The sequence below is a fragment of the Lepisma saccharinum genome, chromosome 1, assembly GCF_977018435.1.
Source record: "Lepisma saccharinum chromosome 1, izLepSacc3.1, whole genome shotgun sequence".
NCBI classification, from domain to species: domain Eukaryota; kingdom Metazoa; phylum Arthropoda; class Insecta; order Zygentoma; family Lepismatidae; genus Lepisma; species Lepisma saccharinum.
In genome coordinates, this window is record NC_139229.1 from 24135534 (window position 1) to 24155638 (window position 20105).

Genomic DNA, 20105 nt, shown 5'->3' on the forward strand with positions numbered 1-20105 from the left:
TGTGTGGCCACCGGTCTCATACACAGGCCGAAATCTCAGGAGAAAAGTTGTTAGCTTCCCCGAGAAGACTCGAACCTGCGCGCGTCCCGTAGCCGGAGACCAAAGCTTGCGCCTTAACCCGAACGGCCACGGTGCGGGAATTTTTTTACGTAATATTCGCACAAAATCAAAGAAAACTTCGCACTTTGCATAACTTCCAGGAGAATTACCCCGCGAAAGGGACGCACGGCATTTTTGCGGACCCCGCTTGAGTTTGAGTTTTGATTTTAAGTCCACTTTGTGCACAGAAAGGCTACTCGGGACTGGACCTACAGTTTAAAGTGAAATCCGAACAATTAAGTGCCTCCACCGGGTATCGAATCCGGGACCCCTTGATTAAAGGCGACGGCGTTACCATTACGCCATCAGGGAGGCAAGAACCCAGCGATCAATCAAAACGCAGGAAAAGCATCGGCCAGTATCAGTAGATAAAATTCTACCGGTACTCATTCCTAGTGCACAAGTATTTTGCTTATTTGGGGAATGATAAGTCTTACTGGGAAGTCCGGACCCCCATGGACCCTACAATAAGTACGTCCTTGCCGGTAAAGTGTTTCCCGCGTGTCGTTGATCCAATGAAAAGTTTATTTCGGTCTCTTGAAGTCGTCTATTTTTGCCGAAAGCTCAAGCCGAGGGGCGGGGGGAACCATTGTGTGCACTTGTTGCGCGGAATAGGTACACCTGCATCCACAGAGACCTTCTAACTTCTGACGTCCACGATGGCAGGGAGGGGCAGGAGACTGAGCCAAGATCAAACATGCTGGATAGACCAGGACGAGGTGGAACCTTTGCGTATTCTGAGGTAAGTGACAGGTGCACTTGGATGTATGAATATGAGCGCGGAGCGGCCAGACGTTATGAAACAGGCTAGGCCCGGGACAGTGTCGCGTGAAGGTAAATGCTGTTTTCCCGCTTTTGTAGCCACTGCTTGCTTAGACTGAACGCTCTGTTTTATATCCACATCTTTATATCTAATTATTGTGAATCTTTGTCTGAAGAAGACCCTGTTAGAGGGTGTAAACGTTACGTTTATAGTACAATAAATTTTGCCTTGGTCAGCGTTTGAGTGTTTTATTAAAAATGGAAACAAGGCTGAACAGTGTTACCAAGCTCTGTTTTGATTTGTTTAGCAGAAATTTTGGTTTGACTGATTTATTGAGTTACATGTACTTTATTTTACTTCGCCTTTCTATCGCTTTTGGCTAATCGCGAAGATGAGAATGAGTTGGGATGGATGAAGCGAGGGCGCAAGATTTAATATCTTGTCCTTCAGTCATATAAACTTATAAAGTAAAACTTCTCCTAACGGACACCTCTGAATAGCGAACACCTCTAAATTACGGACATTTTTAAATTACCCGGCAGAAATACATAGGGTTTAATGGCAATATTACTTCTCAATAACGGACATTCTTAATAACGGACGCGGACACTGAAAACTACCTCCACAACGCAAATAAAACTTCTTAATAACGGACAGCCTGAAAGAAAACGGTCGCAATTCCTGGAATTCGACACAACAATGGCCAGTATTTCGAACTAGCGCGCATTGTTTCATCTTACACCGAACGTATTTCTTTTTAAAAGTGCAGACAGTAGACAGTATTCTTTGTGGTTATCTTGAGAAGTGTGTCATTATGAGTGCAGTAATTTAACAAAGGATTACACTACGTGTACTGTATTTTCTTTTTTGAAATTTGTAATGTATGTAGGAATAGTTTAGTAAATTTAAATTGACCGTATATAGTAGGCTACAGTATTTTGTTCCTTGAATGTAGGGAGAAAAACATTATGTTCGTAAAGTACGTACTGTAAAGGACTAACATTAAATGGTGTGACTCAGTTGTTAGCATATGCAGATGATGTAGACTTACTGGGGGATGATGTGAATACAATTAAGAATAATGCTAAAATATTTTTCAAAACTGCTAAAGAGATAGGTTTGGAAGTTAACAAAGAGAAAACTAAATATATGCTTACAGGCCGAAACCAAGTGTTAGGTAATAATCAAAATCTAATTATTGATAACAACTCGTTTGAACCAGTTTCCAAATTCAAATACTTAGGAGTAATAATAACAAATGAAAATTATATTAAAGAGGAAATAAAAAGTAGGCTTAATTCAGGAAATGCATGTTACTTCTCTCTTCATAAACTTTTGTCTTCTCGTTTAATATCTAAGAAACTAAAAGTTAAAATATACAAAACAGTAATTTTGCCTGTAGTATTATATGGATGTGAAACTTGGCCCCTTACATTGAAAGAGGAACATAAATTGAGAGTATTTGAAAATAAGATCCTTAGGAAAATATTTGGACCTAAAAGGGATGAGGAGACAGGTGAGTGGAGAAGGTTACATAATTTAAAACTACATAATTTGTATTCATGTCCAGATATTATTAGAATGATTAAATCAAGAAGACTTAGGTGGGCAGGCCATATGGCACGAATGGGAGAGGAAAGAAGAGTTTACAGGATTCTTGTTGGGAAACCTGATGGTAAGAGACCTGTAGGAAGGCCAAGACGAAGATGGAGGGACAACGTTGAGATGGACCTAAAGGAAATCGGTAGGGATGGAAAAGAGTATATAGAACTTGCTCAAGATAGGGACAGATGGAAGGCCTGTGTTGCTGCAGCCATGAACCTTCGGGTTTAAGAAGGCTAGGGAGTTAGTTAGTTAGTTAGTTAGTTAGTTTACTATTTAAATAGAAACTAGAATCGCCTCACAAAAACATCTATCACTTTGTTGATGATCAGTTCCATGTCTTTTTGTACTTTTCACAATGCACAGATGTCAATCAGAGAACACTTAATCTACTGTCCTCCATGATACCTCTGATCCATGTTTTTTACATGTCAAAAGGTACTGTATAAGAAAATGATTTCTCAACTTTTCGTAATCCAAAACAGCCGAGAAATTCCAAAGAAACATATTTACTCATGATATTTTCTGCACTATAAATGACTGAAATTTCTTGACATTAACACATTTTTATTCCAGAAGTGTAAAAAAGAATCAATGGAATTGAAGGGGAAATAGTGTGTGCAATTCGAGATCTTCACCGCATCGAGAAATTTTTAAAATTTCCCGACCTGATGGAGAAATGGATAACTTTTTCAGTCCCGAACGTCAGAATTATTAATATTTCCTTCCCAATCCCGTCTCGACCAAAATTTTTCCGTCCCACACTCCCCTAGTTACTGCAGTAAATATTATTCTAATGTCTCGTGTGCAAACGTTCTCTAAGTTATTTTCATGGATATAATAAAATATCGCTACAATCTCACATCCATATTACATGAACTTTTCCCAGATATCTCTGGGAAGGGCAAGTTCCCCCCCCCCCCCGCGGGCCCCCTTTGGATGAAGGGACAATCACAAACAGTTAGGGACAACACAGCACGAGCCTCACGGAGGATGATCATCCTGACTGCAGGTCAAGGCGCCAGAACCTCGTTGGTCTGCAAAGCAGCAATTTTGGGAAGTTACCATTAGAGTGCTGCATCGAGGCTTTTTTGCTCGGAATTTACTGTTTCTTCGCTCGAGCGAATAACGCTCGAACAGGCAAACGATCGGTATACGCTCGAAGCCCAGTCGTTCACGTACAACAGTAATTTGTCTGTGGTAGTGGGCCTTCAAATATGCTTCGTGAAGTGAAAGACGCAGTGAAATTGAAACTAAAGTGAATATAGTCATCATCTCCATGTTAAAATGTAATTTAGTCTATTTTACCAATACATAGCAATATATGAAAATGAATAGATGATTATGGGCTGAAACTACCAGCACGAATTTTACAGTATATATTTGTACGATTATTGTCACATTGAAATGATATTTGATATTCTATATATTAGAGCGAATCACGCTCGAGCGTGTGAGATTCGATCGAGTTTGAGCGAGCGAAAGTGGTTCAATGTAGTACTCTAGTTACCATTAATAGTAACTAAATTAGTTGCTGTCACATCTTACTCATAAAAATAACTCAGTTTATGAACATTGAGAAAAGGTTTCCTGGGAGAGGTCAGGCATCCAGTTCATTTTACGTCACTGCCACTTTCGGCTGATCGCGGCGATGAGGATGAATGGTGATGAGATGCACGAAGGGGCAATTACAAACACACCCGGAGAGAACACAACACAAGGGGTGTGCAGTGGCGACTCGTGGCTTATTATTGTGGGTGTAGGAAGAAGTTATGGTAAACCGAGGAAGGTTTGAAAAATGCGTTCAATTAATCTCACACGTATCGCTTATACTACCCGTTGTATTTAGAATGATAGCTGCAGACCCACGCACAAATTAGGACAAGGGGTCCTTGCTCCTCTTGAACTGTGACATATTTTAACGTGAACCCAAGAAAATAGCATTGACGATATTTTGCAAGAATTTAGATTTTGTCCCCCTCCATGTCGTTGTCTGAATTGAGGATAATAAAAAGTGCTCCTTGAACTCTGAAATTATGCTATAAATGCTTCTAAATTGTGCTACGATTTATTATTTATTCATTTTTCGGATAACTGTAGTTTCAAGTTAAATTATGTGTTACTTATTATTTACTACAGTTATGTAATATTGTTAATTTTCCCACAAAATTGGGTACAATGGCTCAACAGACGAAATGGGTTCAGCCTAGAACTTGAAACGGTTTGAGGAAATTGTTTGTTTACCCCCAATATTCTATCAATTTCCTGCCATACAATTTCCTCACGAACAAAATCGTGCATGATAAAGAAAATATAGATGATGGATCGTTACATGGTTGTAAACAGCTTGTCGCTACGTAGGCATACTCTCTTTTATTTGAAACATGTCCGCTGGTGAAGTAGAAATATGATTTGGACATGATTTTAGTTTTATTTCCTGAAAACATATTCCTTTGAATATTCCCTCTTCCAGATACTCATTTTGCAGATTATGCTAGATTTTACCATTAGGCTATGCCAAAAGCAAGGTGCTAAGTGCCAACAAAGATCAAACTGTGCTAGGTTTAGTACCATTTGCTGGGGTTAACATCACTGATTGAGGAAACTCTTGCTGTTTCCTCGCTAGGTCTTTAAAACTGCCCCTTCCACTCCTCATCCATCTGTGCGTAGTGCTCCCAGCCGGTCAGCAAAGCCTGTGTCCATCGTCTTTGGGCTGCGACTGGAGCGAGCGACAGCAGTCAACTCTTGACAGAACCTAGTAAATTGCACGTATTGCGTTAATAATTTTATAACGCGCATTATTATGAAACTCCTGAAAAGTAGAGAACTGGAAATAAGTATGAATGAACTGTGGCAAGTTCGTCACTTCCTATATGGAGGAATCGCCCCTGGGTGTGAGGGGTGACCCTTTCTCAAGACAATCAAATGTCAATCTCACTTTTACACTGATAGATTAGGAGTGAAGGAAATGGTAATGTAGATTAATATAAGTTGCACAATATAAAAACCAGACGGTGAACAATTAACATATTTATTTAATAGAAACTGGACGTTATATCCGAAACATTCAAGTACATTGAATCATGATACAGCAAGAATCCACACAGAATACATCTACTTATGATTTCTCTTCTTCTGGCCGTGAAGACCATGCCTTGTAGCCATACGCTTAATACCTGGACCGTATCATCCACAGTACACCCTGGGCGACTGCATTTTGCTGAATAGCGAGGCCCTGGCGTCTGGACTCACATCCAGCATAATCCTCGCGACCTCTGTGGCAGTGTATACCACAGCGCGCTACGACGACAGGTGTCCCACTTCGAATCCCGGCCCGGTCATGTATGTTCTTTGTGAGTCTCGCTTCATCAATTTCATCATATCATCACTCATCATCATATTCGTGGTTAGCCAAAAATGGCAGGAAAGTGAAGAAAAATCAAACAATCAATCAGTATAATCAACACACGCTCCACTGAGAATTATACTATCTATAAGCCCAAACGCCAGAGCTTCGTTAGTTTGCATAATTCAGTCCAGGGTATGCTTCGTGAAAGAGAGGTTGACATTTGGATATTGTGTTTAAACGAAAGATGTGTGTATGTGTGTGCTGTGCTATATATGGATACACAATCAGCGTTTATGAACATAACACGGTATTGTTTAGAACCTCTTATCAAGATCGTCCGCAGAAGGGCACTGCATCCCCATGAGATATAAGGAAAAACTTCATATAATTCGAATTGTGAAATTGCTGCGTGAAAACATGGATTAGGGGCGTCAAGAAAAACAGCAGAATAAGTGGTCTTTGTGAAACATGAAAAAAGTACAAAAAAGCCAAAGAACTGTTCATCAATAAAGAGATAGATGTTTGTGGAAAGGAAGGCGAATCCAGTTTCTTTTTAAATATTTGACTCACGCCTGAACTTGAGAACAACGTTTGAGGTATTTTAAATACAATTTCAATTTTATGATTTCTAAGAAATAATAGTAATGAAAGGTAAAATGTGAGTTTCTATGACTGAAGGGAAATATATGAAATCTTACTCTGACCCCCAGTGCTCGAAGTAGAAATTCCTAGCTTTGGGTTGGGATGCTTTGCCCATTTTGGGGAAAAGTCGGGGAATACTTGTATCATGGATGAGCATGGAGAAAATTCAGTTAGTGGGGAAATACCTACGCAAATTATCCTTTTGGGGGTGCTTTATGAGAATTTTCTTAACTGGGGGCACTGCCGCTTCCCCTTCACCTGAGAAAAAAATCTGCGGGCGACCTTGCCTCTTAGGATATTTTCCAATATGCACTTGAAATAACAATAATCATAATAAAATAATAATAATAATAATTATTATTATTATTATTATAAAGTACTTCTCAAATGTATTTTATTGCCAATTTATCATTATTAGAGAAGAAGGTCTAAATATGGGCGAAGGTTTAAATATGGGTTTTGGAGTTATCAGCGCTCCCGGGTGCTGCAGCCTGGCAGAGGCTATTGGAACTGGTTATCTGTCAAGGACAAAGGTTGAGGCTCAAATTCGCAAGAGAAAGTGGTGGTTAGTTTCGGCCTTGAACGCTGTTATAGAATTGCGACTTCCGAAAACTTTTTGCAGGTATGTTTTAAATCAGCGTTTTCTGAATTCTCACCTGCTTTGTATAGGTTATGATATTAGCGGTACATAAAACAAATGTGGGCTTTTATAATGCCATGATTTGTTTGTGAAATATGTAACACAGAGAGTGAAAATAAATTGAAGAAGAAAAATAGCGTGATGGTCTAAATATGGGCTATGACATGAGGTCTAATGTTGAGATCAGATTTTCAAAAAATAATTGGATGTTTTTCTTAATTTCGATTTTTCCCATTCCGCGTGATTTTCAAAACAGATTATTCATAAATATGAATTTTATAATGTTTTAGCGATAAATGACTGTTTTTTGTAGCCCATATTTAGACCACAATTTTAAAATACATCATTTTACCATTTTTTGGAAATTGCTTTTTTTAAAAAAAAATTGAGACCTTCTACATAGTTTAGCATGCTATTACATTTAAGTATATATTTCGTAGATATGTATTTTAAAGGCAGGTGCTTGATATATTATTTTTTTCCCCTCCGAAAATGACAACATAAAAAGGGGGCCCATATTTAGACCTTTTCCTCTATTACTCTTTCGTTGAGGAAAGATTTCTACTCCATCCACCAGATGAGTAATTACTTGTCACATTTTTTTTTTCACAGTTCATGCAATGACGACCTATAAAATCATGTTTTCAATATTTAGGCAGAAAAGGCGACGCTAAATCACAATGTTTTTCTTATCTTCTACAATACGATTTTATATGAAACCACTGAATTAGACTGTTAGGTCTGTTTTGCAACACCTAATTATTGTATCAAAGCCAACTTGTCATTGGTTCCCATCCAATTTTAACTTGTAGATTCAGTTCCTATACGCATACCTCGAAATAAAAATAAACTTTGCTCTTTCTTGCCTTTGTGAGGAGACAGTTATTTTTCTTGTTTCAAAGGTCCATCGACCATTTATCGTTCCAGACTGAGAAGGCGCAGAAAACGGATGACTGAGAAACAGGTCATAATATTGACGACTTCCATCCTTGCTGTTATCATCGTGGGCTTCATGGCATTCTACGTGGCCAATTCTAAGGAGTTGATTTCCGACAGAAGGTGAGACAATGAGCATAGTGCGCGAAAATGCATTCTGAGAGTGGGTATTATTATTAACTAGCTGATTGCCCGGGTATTTATTTATGCCAATCTTCTATTAGACAAGAATATAATGAATTCTAAATATAGTGTAAAATGAACTTGGAGTTGAACGGCATTGGGAATGTCACTATTCATCTCAGCGGCCCGAAAACTATGCATTCCACACTAATATCTGTCATTTTACATGTCAACCCATTCCCACCCCCACCCCTAGGGGTGCCAGGGGTGTCTTGGAGTTGAATGGCATTGGGAGTGTCACTATTCGTCTTAGCGACCCCGAAAACTATGGATTCCACACTAATATCGGTCGTTTTTTATTATTTTTTCATGTCACCCCCTTCCCAACCCCCACTCCTAGGGGTGCCAGGGGTGTCTTGGAGTTGACCGGCATTGGGAGAGTCACTATTTATCTTAGCTATCCCGAAAACTATGGATTTCACACTAATATCGGTCGTTTTACATGTCATCCCTTCCCACCCCCACTCCTAGGGGTGCCAGGGGTGTCTTGGAGTTGAACGGCATTGAGAGTGTCACTATTCATCTTAGCGACCCAGACAACTATGAATTCCACACTAATATCGGTCGTTTTCGATTATTTTTACGTCACCCCCTTCCCATCCCCACCCGTAGGGGTGCCAGTATTTCTTTCCAGATTTTAAGTCATATGTGTACCAAGTTTGGTCATCGTGAATGTCACCAATTAGCTTAGAAACTCCGAAATCTATGGATTCGACACTAATCTAGGTCATTATTGACATTTTTATTTTTCACCCCCCCCCCCCCCCCCAATCCCGATAGGTGATCAACTTGGAGTTGAACGGCATTGGGAGTGCTACTATTCATCTTAGTGACTCCGAAAACTATTTATTCCACACTAATATCGGTTGTTTTCTATTATTTTTACATGTCCCCCTCCTACCCCCACCCCTAGGGGGGCTAGGGGTGTCTTACCCCACAGTATTTCTTTCCACATTGCAAGTGATACGTATTCCAAGTTTGGTTGAAATCGCTCCAGGCGTTCGAGAGTTATGCCGGAACAAACAAACACACACATATACACATATACACACATACATCCATTTGTATATATATATAGATTGTACAGTGGAAATTATTTAAGTTACGCACACCTTTAAGAGGATTGTCCAATAACTCTCCTCTGAGATGTACAGTAAGGTAATGGGTGATTCCACGTCAAATCTGACAAGTGCTGACAATTGAGCTCTGATTTCGACAATTTTTGGTAATCTTACTTTTATGAACGCGTCTACAAGAACTTCGGATAAAAATCTCTTTTTTTATTTTTGAAGGACTTTAAACGCAATATTTTCAAATGCTTATTTATCACGGGATTGAATCAAGCTAGAAATTTGAATCTGGTCTTATTTTATCTGACTACCATGCTAAAGGTCCCGGGTTCGATCCCCGGCCGGTTCAAATCCGGGAACTTTTCTAACGATGGAAGCGGACCCGGCGCCCACCCAACGTCGAATAACATGGGTACCTGGGGGAAACCCTGGGGGGTAAAGGCGGTCAGAGGCGTGATGCTGATCACATCACCTCACCCTCACTCAAGACCGGATCTAGAAAGTGTGTGGAGCGTTTCCCCCACACCCCCTATACGCCTTCATGATGTGGTGTTATGCACAGGGGAGCACTTTACCTTTTTTACTTATTTTATTACGATGGACAAATGGGTATTGGTATTTAGAACACTTTATTGCTCTTAGGTAAGAACATGAAATATAAAATTGATTGTTTATCAATTAATAAACTATCAATTTTATGTTTATTTTGTGATATATAGGACACCTGTCCTTCAGAAGGAATAAGAATGTATAATTTTTAAAACTTCTGAAGAAACTTCAGATATAGGCCTCGCGTATAATGTAAGCTCCAGGCCCTGCACAAACGGCTCTGCTCACTGCACACACTGAAATTATACTTGTCAATAATAATGCTTCATCCCTGGTGTTTTTGGAACGACAGTAGTATCGGAACGCGATAAGCTCAATCGCTATTTAATATTCGCAATTTATTCGCATGTACTTATAACTAATGTGCACGGGTTTTAAATAATTCGCAAGTACTTAGAATTTATTTGCATGTACTTAGAATACTTTACATTTATGTATTTGCATGTATATAAATTTTTATGAATATGTAATTATTTATTTTATGAAAAATATGTATATAGAAGGTAATTAGAGGTACTAAACGCTATGCATATGGTTTTATATTCATTACTGCAAAGTATGTAATGTATAAATCGATAATAATTAATGTTTATAGTATTGAAAATAAGTTTTCTATGGTTTATGAACCGCTATGAACGGTGGTAATGGGTGTAGGTACAGGTTCAATTACGATAGGAGACGGTCCCGGTATTTGAACCCGCGATATGTAATATTATTAATTAGTACTATGTAATAATGTATGTTATTATGGTATGAAACACGTTGGTTTCACACGCTAGACAGAATACTGTCTCCGAATCTCGATTCCGCTCTGATGCCAGACAGAGAGAATGAATTAATATTCAGCGCAGGTAGACGAGAAAGGAATTTGGGGGAGTGTGCGTTCAAGGTCAAATGACGTCACAACGTCAGAACAAAGAAAGAACCTGATTGACCAATCAGAGAACGCGTCGGTAGGTTTTCAGAACCGGTTTTTTTTTTTAAGGTTAACCAGTACGCAAGAACAGGGGAAAGATATGCAATACTGTAGGGCAGAGGAGGGAATGAACCAGACAACAAAGGATGTCTGGAAATGCGCAGCAAGGGTCAAATATCTGAAGCTATGCGTCGCTTGTAGAACTGGTTTCCGCCGCCAATTAATATTCCGCTCAGGGTTGCCCCAACGCACAGGCCGCTTTAGCGCAGGTTTTTTTTATCTGTACTAGGAAGAAGGGAGTGCTATCAGGGACGGGGCCTACAGTTTTCACTATTTGTTTTTATCACGGGGTAACGAACCTAGGACCCTTTGATTATTGATTTAGGTAGTAAATGTATGTTACTGTGTGCTATTTAACTTAATTTTGAGTTTATTTTTTACCAAACTTTGACTTTATGTCAAACATTTTCACAGCTTATCCTTATTTTTACAAAATAACACTATTTATACTATTCAGGCAACATTTTTTATTAATTTTGGATTCACAAAGACATTTTTTTCAACTTTTAACTTATTATTTTACAACTTTATGTTAATTTTTACCAAAATAACACTATTTATACTATTCAGGCAACATTTTTTCATTAATTTTGGATTCACAAAGACATTTTTTTCAACTTTTAACTTATTATTTTACAACTTTATGTTAATTTTTTACCAAAATAACACTATTTATACTATTCAGGCAACATTTTTTCATTAATTTTGGATTCACAAAGACATTTTTTTCAACTTTTATCTTATTATTTTACAACTTTATGTTAATTTTTTACCAAAATAACACTATTTATAATATTCAGGCAACATTTTTTCATTAAATTTTGGATTCACAAAGACATTTTTTTCAACTTTTAACATATTATTTTACAACTTTATGTTAATTTTTACCAAAATAACACTATTTATACTATTCAGGCAACATTTTTTCATTAAATTTTGGATTCACAAAGACATTTTTTTCAACTTTTAACTTATTATTTTACAACTTTATGTTAATTTTTACCAAAATAACACTATTTATACTATTCAGGCAACATTTTTTCATTAATTTTGGATTCACAAAGACATTTTTTTCAAATTTTAACTTATTAATTTACAACTTTATGTTAATTTTTTACCAAAATAACACTATTTGTACTATTCAGGCAACATTTTGTATTAAATTTTGGACTCACAAAGACATTTTTTCAACTTTTAACTTATTATTTTACAACTTTATGTTGTTTTTTTTTACCAAAATAACACTATTTATACTATTCAGGAAAGACTTTTAGCTATATTTTCGACACACAAAGTGTGTGTTCTCAATTTTTAGCTGTTTATTTTACAAATAACACGATTTGAACGTGTTTTTTATTACATTTTGGACACACACACACTCACACACACACACATACACATACACACACACACACACACACACAGAGAGAGAGAGAGAGAGAGAGAGAGAGAGAGATTTTCCAAGTTTACAGGATTATTCTCCACGTTTACTCAAATAACACAATTCAAATGTGTTTTGAATTAAATTTTGTACACACGAAGTGTGTTTCGTCAAGTTTTACCCTTTATTTTTCAATTTTATGCTTATTTTACCAAAGTAAGACCTCTTAGTCTATTCAAGAAAGAGTTTTCAATTATATTTTGGATGCAAAAGTATGTTTTGGCAAGTTCTACCCTTTTATTTTACAAGTTTAGGCTTATTATTACTCAAATAACAACGAAAGTTTGTTTATTTTAGAGTTTGCTGAGTATTTTGTTACTGTTGTACTAGGTAAAAGTTTTCTAAATATATCAGTTAGGGCTCTGTATATTTTTGTTTTTGCTATTTTGGAGATGATGCTATCAGCACCACTCTTCATCTGCTTTTTTATTTTATGTACCCTAATATTATTTTGAGGCTTAGTGAATTCTAGAGCCTATTTATGCAGGAGAGAGGGCTTGAAAATTTTGATCTCAGATAACCCACACTATTTGTCAGAGTATTTTAAAGGATATTTTATACTTATTATGGGCCACTAGAATATCTAAGCTTGCTTAATTTTAATGCCTGTAACGCTGTTATTGTATTTATAGCTAAGGCTTACTGGATAAAGTACACGAAATGTTTAACATTTCGACTATTTGCCAAATTTTTTGTGTAACGAAAATTATTGTGTGTCTATAAAGACTGAAATGCCTTTACCGAAGGGTCCACAACTGGACGCTTACCAACATTGTTTCTCTTTTTTTAATATAACCATTTATCAATATATTGACAATTCACAGGACAAGACGAAGTTCACAGACGACTTACTATATGGACCATAGGTTCACTTGCTAAATGTTTTTTCTATGCTAGAAGAATAATTTAGCCTTATAACCTTTTTCAAGGTATTTTTTAAGTATTACTGGATTTTTTGGGTGCATCAACATTTGGGTTATTTCCATTTGGCTTATTATACGAGGCTACAATCACTATTTGAACACTGAAATCCTCTGATTGAAACTAAAAGCTTAGGCTGTAACTAGGGACTTAGTATGTATATCGACAATTTATAAGACAACACGAACCTTACAAAGGATTGTAGGTGACGTAGGACCAGACGCCAGAGCTTTGTTAATCTGCAAGAAGCTCTTACAGCTAATATTACGAGGAAATGAGGTTGATTTTTTACTGTTTCACAAGAATGCTATTTTTTATACACCCAATATTTGCTTTTTCAAGTAACTACATGTGCCAGAAGCACTTACAGGCCAACTCTAACTAGACTTCGACTTATTCTATATCAGGTGCTAAATTTATAAAGAACTATGATTGTGTATATTTCTGAGGAAGTACGCAAAAGCAGATTACCCGATTAAAGTATCTGAAAAACAGATTTTTCTATGTAAGTATATTTTTATTGACTGGATTATTTAACAGATCAAACAGGAAGACTGCAAAATTCATTAAATGTAGTTCTATCGTATAGGTGGTTTCAGAGATATAAAAAGAACAAATATAAGATTTGGCTTTTTTGCTTCTGAGGCTAATCGCGACGCTAAGGGTAAATGGCGAGGAAATATAACGGAGGAGAAACAGTCCCAAAAGTTATGGTCTGCATGTAAGTTAATACCACAGAGATATTACAGTAGGTGTAGGTTCTACCACCAGAACATTTCTATTATAATAATACTGGTTATGCTGTACTGTTAGCTAAAGATGCTGATATTTGAGAAATTTAAAAGCTTATTTGCAAAATTTTAAGATAAATAATAATCTGTTAGACTGTAAACATATTTTATATTTAGGCTGCACAAGATCCGATGACAAAATTTAAAAATTGTTATCGCCCAGACAGGGACTCGAACCCTGGACAGATAGGTTAAAAGCCTAACGCTATACCAACTAAGCTATCTGGGCACAAGGTATTCTTTTCTTGAAAAGTTAGTTATGTTAAGAAATATATTGAAACACTTGAGAACACTCTTGGTCTGGTTCGACAGAGAAGGAGACAACATTTCCAAATTTTTACAGACTGGGTGTATTTTCCACTATAGAGGCCTTCACTATATGTAATTCGAAACGCTAAAGTTCAGCTAGCTTCCAAAATTGAGGCAAAGATTGTGTTTGACGAGATTAACAAGTTACAATTATATCCAGTTACGGACAAATACAGCTAAAACTCTCAGATTTACTGTACTAGCCAAGTTTTAGTAACATTTTCACTTTAGTACAAATACCAAAGAAATAGGTATATTTTATTTATAATTTGACAAAATGTACTAGTATTTAATTCACAAAGTTAGGTAAAAAACAGTATTTTTTAAAAATATTGTTACTGGCTTCAAATTTTATGTTATTTAGCCACTAACAACTGGTTTACACTGTTTGGCATCCTTTAAATAGGAAAAGAAGGAATTATTTGTTTAGTATTTTTACTACTTTATATTTATTTAAGAAAACAATTCTACAGTTTAACTTAATTTTAACAAATTGTTACTAATTTATATATCAAAGTTATGTTATTTAGAGTGTATGAAGGCGTATAAAGTTAATATTTGTACTTATCAGTTCAACTAACATTTTTATTTTACATACAAGAGATAATGTTTACAGTTAAATTACTTGAATCAGAGAATAATATTTTACAGTAATTGATTCATTCAGCACTAGTCAGTACTTTTATGCAGCAGAAAGTTTTCTTAATTTTCTATTACGCATGCTATTTTGGGCTATTCTTAAAATGTATTTCTAGGGCAAACTGGTTTAATTTTCTGCTTATAATGCAAAGTTGACAGTTTTCGCACAATGCATTGTACATTTGTTATATTCTCTACTTACAATCCAAATATTATGCTTATTTAATGTATAACTAACAAACTCTCTAGCCTTCTTAAACCCGAATGTTTATGGCTGCAGCAACATATGCCTTTCATCTGTCCCTGTCCTGAGCAAGATCTATATACTCCTTTCCTTCCCTACCAGTTTCCTTTAGGTCCATCTCTACATTATCCTCCATCTTTGTTTTGGTCTTTCTATTGGTTTTTTACCATCAGGTTTCCCAACAAAAATCCTGTATACTCTTCTTTCCTCTCCCATTCGTACCACATGATCTACACACCTAAGTCTTTTTGATTTAATCATTCTAATAATATCTGGACATGAATACAAATTATGCACTTCTAAATTATGTAACCTTCTCCACACATCTGTCTCCTCATCTATTTTAGGCCCAAATATTTTCCTAAGGATTTTATTTTCAAATCCTCTCAATTTATGTTCCTTTTTCAATGTAAGGGACCAGGTTTATTTACTGTATTTAACTTTTATTTTTTGTAATTAACAAAAATTAAAAGCTTATACTGTAGTTATTATATCTTTTTCTATCAGCTTATTTTGAAATTAATATTATTAGGTATAGTCTTTGATTTATAATTATATTGCTCTTTTTATCAATTTATCTAAGAGTACACGCAGACAAACACATGTGTACACACTTTTATGTAAATAGATATGCCTTTTTTCAATATTTTAGTATGAAGATTGCACTTTAGATATTTAAGCAAGGGTAGGAATGGTAGGATTTCTGAGAATTTGTTGCAGGATTTTGTTGTCCAAGTATAGATGAGAACTGAGCTGGGAGACTGTTTTGAACCTTTTCATGATAGTTTGCATGTGAACTGTATGCAAATTGAGCACTATTGACTGTGCATGCTTCTAAGTTTTGCTGTTATTTCACATCAACTCTGTGAGACTGTAGACAGTTTTCCCATTTCAAGTAGTTTTTATTGATTGTATTTGTATATGTTTTGGGGACTTAGCAGTTTTATGTTATGAGGCAGTTTGTTGTAGAATATTTTTACCGGATTGTTTTGAGATATTGAGTGTCTGCTGTTTTACTTGTAATTATTTTCCTTCTTGTGTTGTGTATTTGACTATATTTTGTCCAAGTTCGTAGTATTTAGAATAATTGTTATTGACTTGTAGATGTAGGGAGTAATAATCCTTTGCAAGATGCCCTATACTTTAGTCTGAACATTATTCTTAGTGATCACTTTTGAATCCTTATTATCCTGGTAGTATTATTAATGTAGAGGTAAATTAGGCTGAAATGTAGGCATTTTACAAATAAAGATCTAAGAAAAAAAAGCAAACAACCTAAGTCAAATTCAAGCAGCAAGAGGAATACACAGAAACCAACATGGCATCCAGAAAGAGAAATCAGTAGTCACACCCATAGCACAGTTTAAAAAACTACATAGCTGAAACCTTAGAGAAACTTAAAACTGCAAACACAATATATATCTAGATTCTTCCAAGGCATAGGATAGAGTAAAAACATGGCTTGCTTATGGACAAACTCAACAACATAGGAATAAAATAGATAAGCAATCCTTTTTTCAGTAGAAAATTCCAATTACTCAAGTAAGCTACATCATACGTAGTACATAAGAAGAGCAAATTAACCTCTTCAGCAGTAAACCATCATGCAACTTCTACCTGCTGAAACAACTGAGTATAATTTATCAGAAAAATGCCTACATTTCAGCCTAATTTACCTCTACATTAATAATACTACCAGAATACTAAAGCTACAAAAGTGAACACTAAGAATAATGTTCAGACTAAAGTATAGGGCATCTTGCAAAGGATTATTACTCCCTACATCTACAAGTTAACAACAATTATTCTAAATACTACGAACTTGGACAAAATATAGTCAAATACACAACACAAGAAGGAAAATAATTACAAGTAAAACAGCAGACACTCAATATCTCAAAACAATCATGTAAAAATATTCTACAACAAACTGCCTCATAACATAAAACTGCTAAGTCCACACAACATATACAAATACAATCAATAAAAACTACTTGAAATGGGAAAACTGACTACAGTCTCACAGACTTGATGTAAAATAACAGCAAAACTTAGAAGCATGCACAATCAATAGTGCTCAATTTGCATACAGTTCACATGCAAACTATCATGAAAAGGTTCAAAACAGTCTCCCAGCTCAGTTCTCATCTATACTTGGACAACAAAATCCTGCAACAAATTCTCAGAAATCCTACCTTTCCTACCCTTGCTTGAATAGCTAAAGTGCAATCTTCATACTAAAATATTGATAAAAGGCATATCTATGTACATAAAAGTGTGTACACATGTGTTTGTCTGCGTGTACTCTTAGATAAATTAATAAAAAAAGCAATATAGTTACAAATCAAGGACTATACCTAATAATATTAATTTCAAAATAAGCTGATAGAAAAAGATATAATAACTACAATATACAATTTTAATTTTTGTTAATTACAAAAATAAAATTTAAATACAGTAAATAAACTTGGTCCCTTACATTGAAAAAGGAACATAAATTGAGAGTATTTGAAAATAAAATCCTTAGAAAAATATTTGGGCCTGAAACAGATGAGGAGACAGATAAGTTGAGAAAATTACATAATTTAGAAGTACATAATTTGTATTCATGTCCAGATATTATTAGTATGATTAAATCAAAAAGACTTAGATGTGTAGATCATGTGGTAAAAATGGGAGAGGAAAGAAGAGTATACAGGATTCTTGTTGGGAAAACTGATGATAAAAAACCAATAGGAAGACCAAAACAAAGATGTAGGAATAATGTAGAGATGGACCTAAAGGAAATTGGTAGGGAAGGAAAGGAGTATATAGATCTTGCTCAGGACAGGGACAGATGAAAGGCATGTGTTGCTGCACCTATGAACATTCGGGTTTAAGAAGGCTAGAGAGTTAGTTAGTTATACATTAAATAAGCATACTATTTGGATTGTAAGTAGAGAATATAACAAATGTACAATGCATTGTGCAAAAACTGTCAACTTTGCATTATAAGCAGAAAATTAAACCAGTTTGCCTTAGAAATACATTTTAAGAATAGCCCAAAATAGCATGCGTAATAGAAAATTAAGAAAACTTTCTGCTGCATAAAAGTACTGACTAGTGCTGAATGAATCAATTACTGTAAAATATTATTCTCTGATTCAAGTAATTTAACTGTAAACATTATCTTTTGTGTGTAAAATATAACTGTTAGTTGCGCTGATAAGTACAAATATTAACTTTATACGCCTTCATACACTCTAAATAACATAACTTTGATATATAAATTAGTAACAATTTGTTAAAAATTAAGTTAAACTGTAGAATTGTTTTCTTAAATAAATATAAAGTAGTAAAAATACTAAACAAATAATTCCTTATTTTCCTATTTAAAGGATGCCAAACAGTGTAAACCAGTTGTTAGTGGCTAAATAACATAAAATTTGTAGGCAGTAACAATATTTTTTAAAAATACTGTTTTTTACCTAACTTTGTGAATTAAATACTAGTACATTTTGTCAAATTATAAATAAAATATACCTATTTCTTTGGTATTTGTACTAAAATGAAGAAAATGTTACTAAAACTTGGCTAGTACAGTAAATCTGAGAGTTTTAGCTTTATTTGTCCGTAACTGGATATAATTGTAACTTGTTAATCTCGCCAAACACAATCTTTACCTCAATTTTGGAAGCTAGCTGAACTTTAGCGTTTCGAATTACATATAGTGAAGGCCTCTATAGTGGAAAAATACATCCAGTCTGTAAAAATTTGGAAATGTTGTCTCCTTCTCTGTCGAACCAGACCAAGAGTGTTCTCAAAAGTTTCAATATATTTCTTAACATAACTAACTTTTCAAAAAAAGAATATCTTGTGCCCAGATAGCTTAGTTGGTATAGCGTTAGGCTTTTAACCTATCTGTCCAGGGTTCGAGTCCCTGTCTGGGCGATTACAATTTTTAAAATTTGTCATCGGATCTTTTGCAGAATGGATATAAAATATGTTTACAGTCTAACAGATTATTATTTATCTTAAAAGTTTGCAAATAAGCTTTTAAGTTTCTCAAATATCACCATCTTTAGCTAACAGTACAGCATAGCCAGTATTATTATGATAGAAAAGTTCTGGTGGTAGAACCTACACCTACTGTAATATCTCTGTGGTGCAGCCCATAACTTTTGGGACTGTTTCTCCTCCGTTATATTTCCTCGCCATTTACCCTTACCGTCGCGATTAGCCTCAGAAGCAAAAAAAAAGCGAAATCTTATATTTGTTCTTTTTATATCTCTGAAACCACCTATACTATAGAACTACATTAAATGAATTTTGCAGTCTTCCTGTTTGATCTGTTAAATAATCCAGTCAATAAAAATATACTTGCATAGAAAAATCTGTTTTTCAGATACTTTAATCGGGTAATCTGCTTTTGCGTACTTCCTCAGAAATATACACAATCATAGTTCTTTATAAATTTAGCACCTGATATAGAATAAGTCGAAGTCTAGTTAGAGTTGGCCTGTAAGTGCTTCTGGTACATGTAGTTACTTGAAGAAGCAAATATTGGGTGTATAAAAAATAGCATTCTTGTGAAACAGTAAAAAATCAACCTCATTTCCTCGTAATATTAGCTGTAAATGCTTCTTGCAGATTAACAAAGCTCTGGCGTGTGGTCCTACGTCACATATAATCCTTTGTAAAATTCGTGTTGTCCTATAAATTGTCGATATACATACTAAGCCCCTAGTTACAGCCTAAGCTCTTAGTTTCATTCAGAGAATTTCAGTGTTCAGATAGTGATTGTAGCCTCGTACAATAAACCAAATAGAAATAACCCAAATGTTGATGCACCCAAAAAAACCAGTAATACTTAAAAAATACCTTGAAAAAGGCTATAAGCCTAAGTTATTCT

The 20105-nt window shown here is 35.3% G+C and overlaps 1 protein-coding gene across 4 annotated transcripts in view; it reads left to right on the forward strand.

Annotated features, from left to right (window-relative positions):
- Nucleotides 1–706: 706 nt before the first annotated feature.
- Nucleotides 707–20105, forward strand: part of LOC145993729 (chitooligosaccharidolytic beta-N-acetylglucosaminidase-like) — a 30939-nt gene continuing 11540 nt past the window's right edge. Inside the window, exons 1-2 of one of the 4 annotated variants that reach the window (XM_083129478.1) lie at nt 707–841; nt 8023–8154. In XM_083129478.1, the coding sequence (XP_082985604.1) occupies nt 759–841; nt 8023–8154 (215 nt within the window). In that variant the 5' untranslated portion in view covers nt 707–758. The other 3 variants (XM_083129495.1, XM_083129470.1, XM_083129487.1) reach the window with 3 other exon arrangements.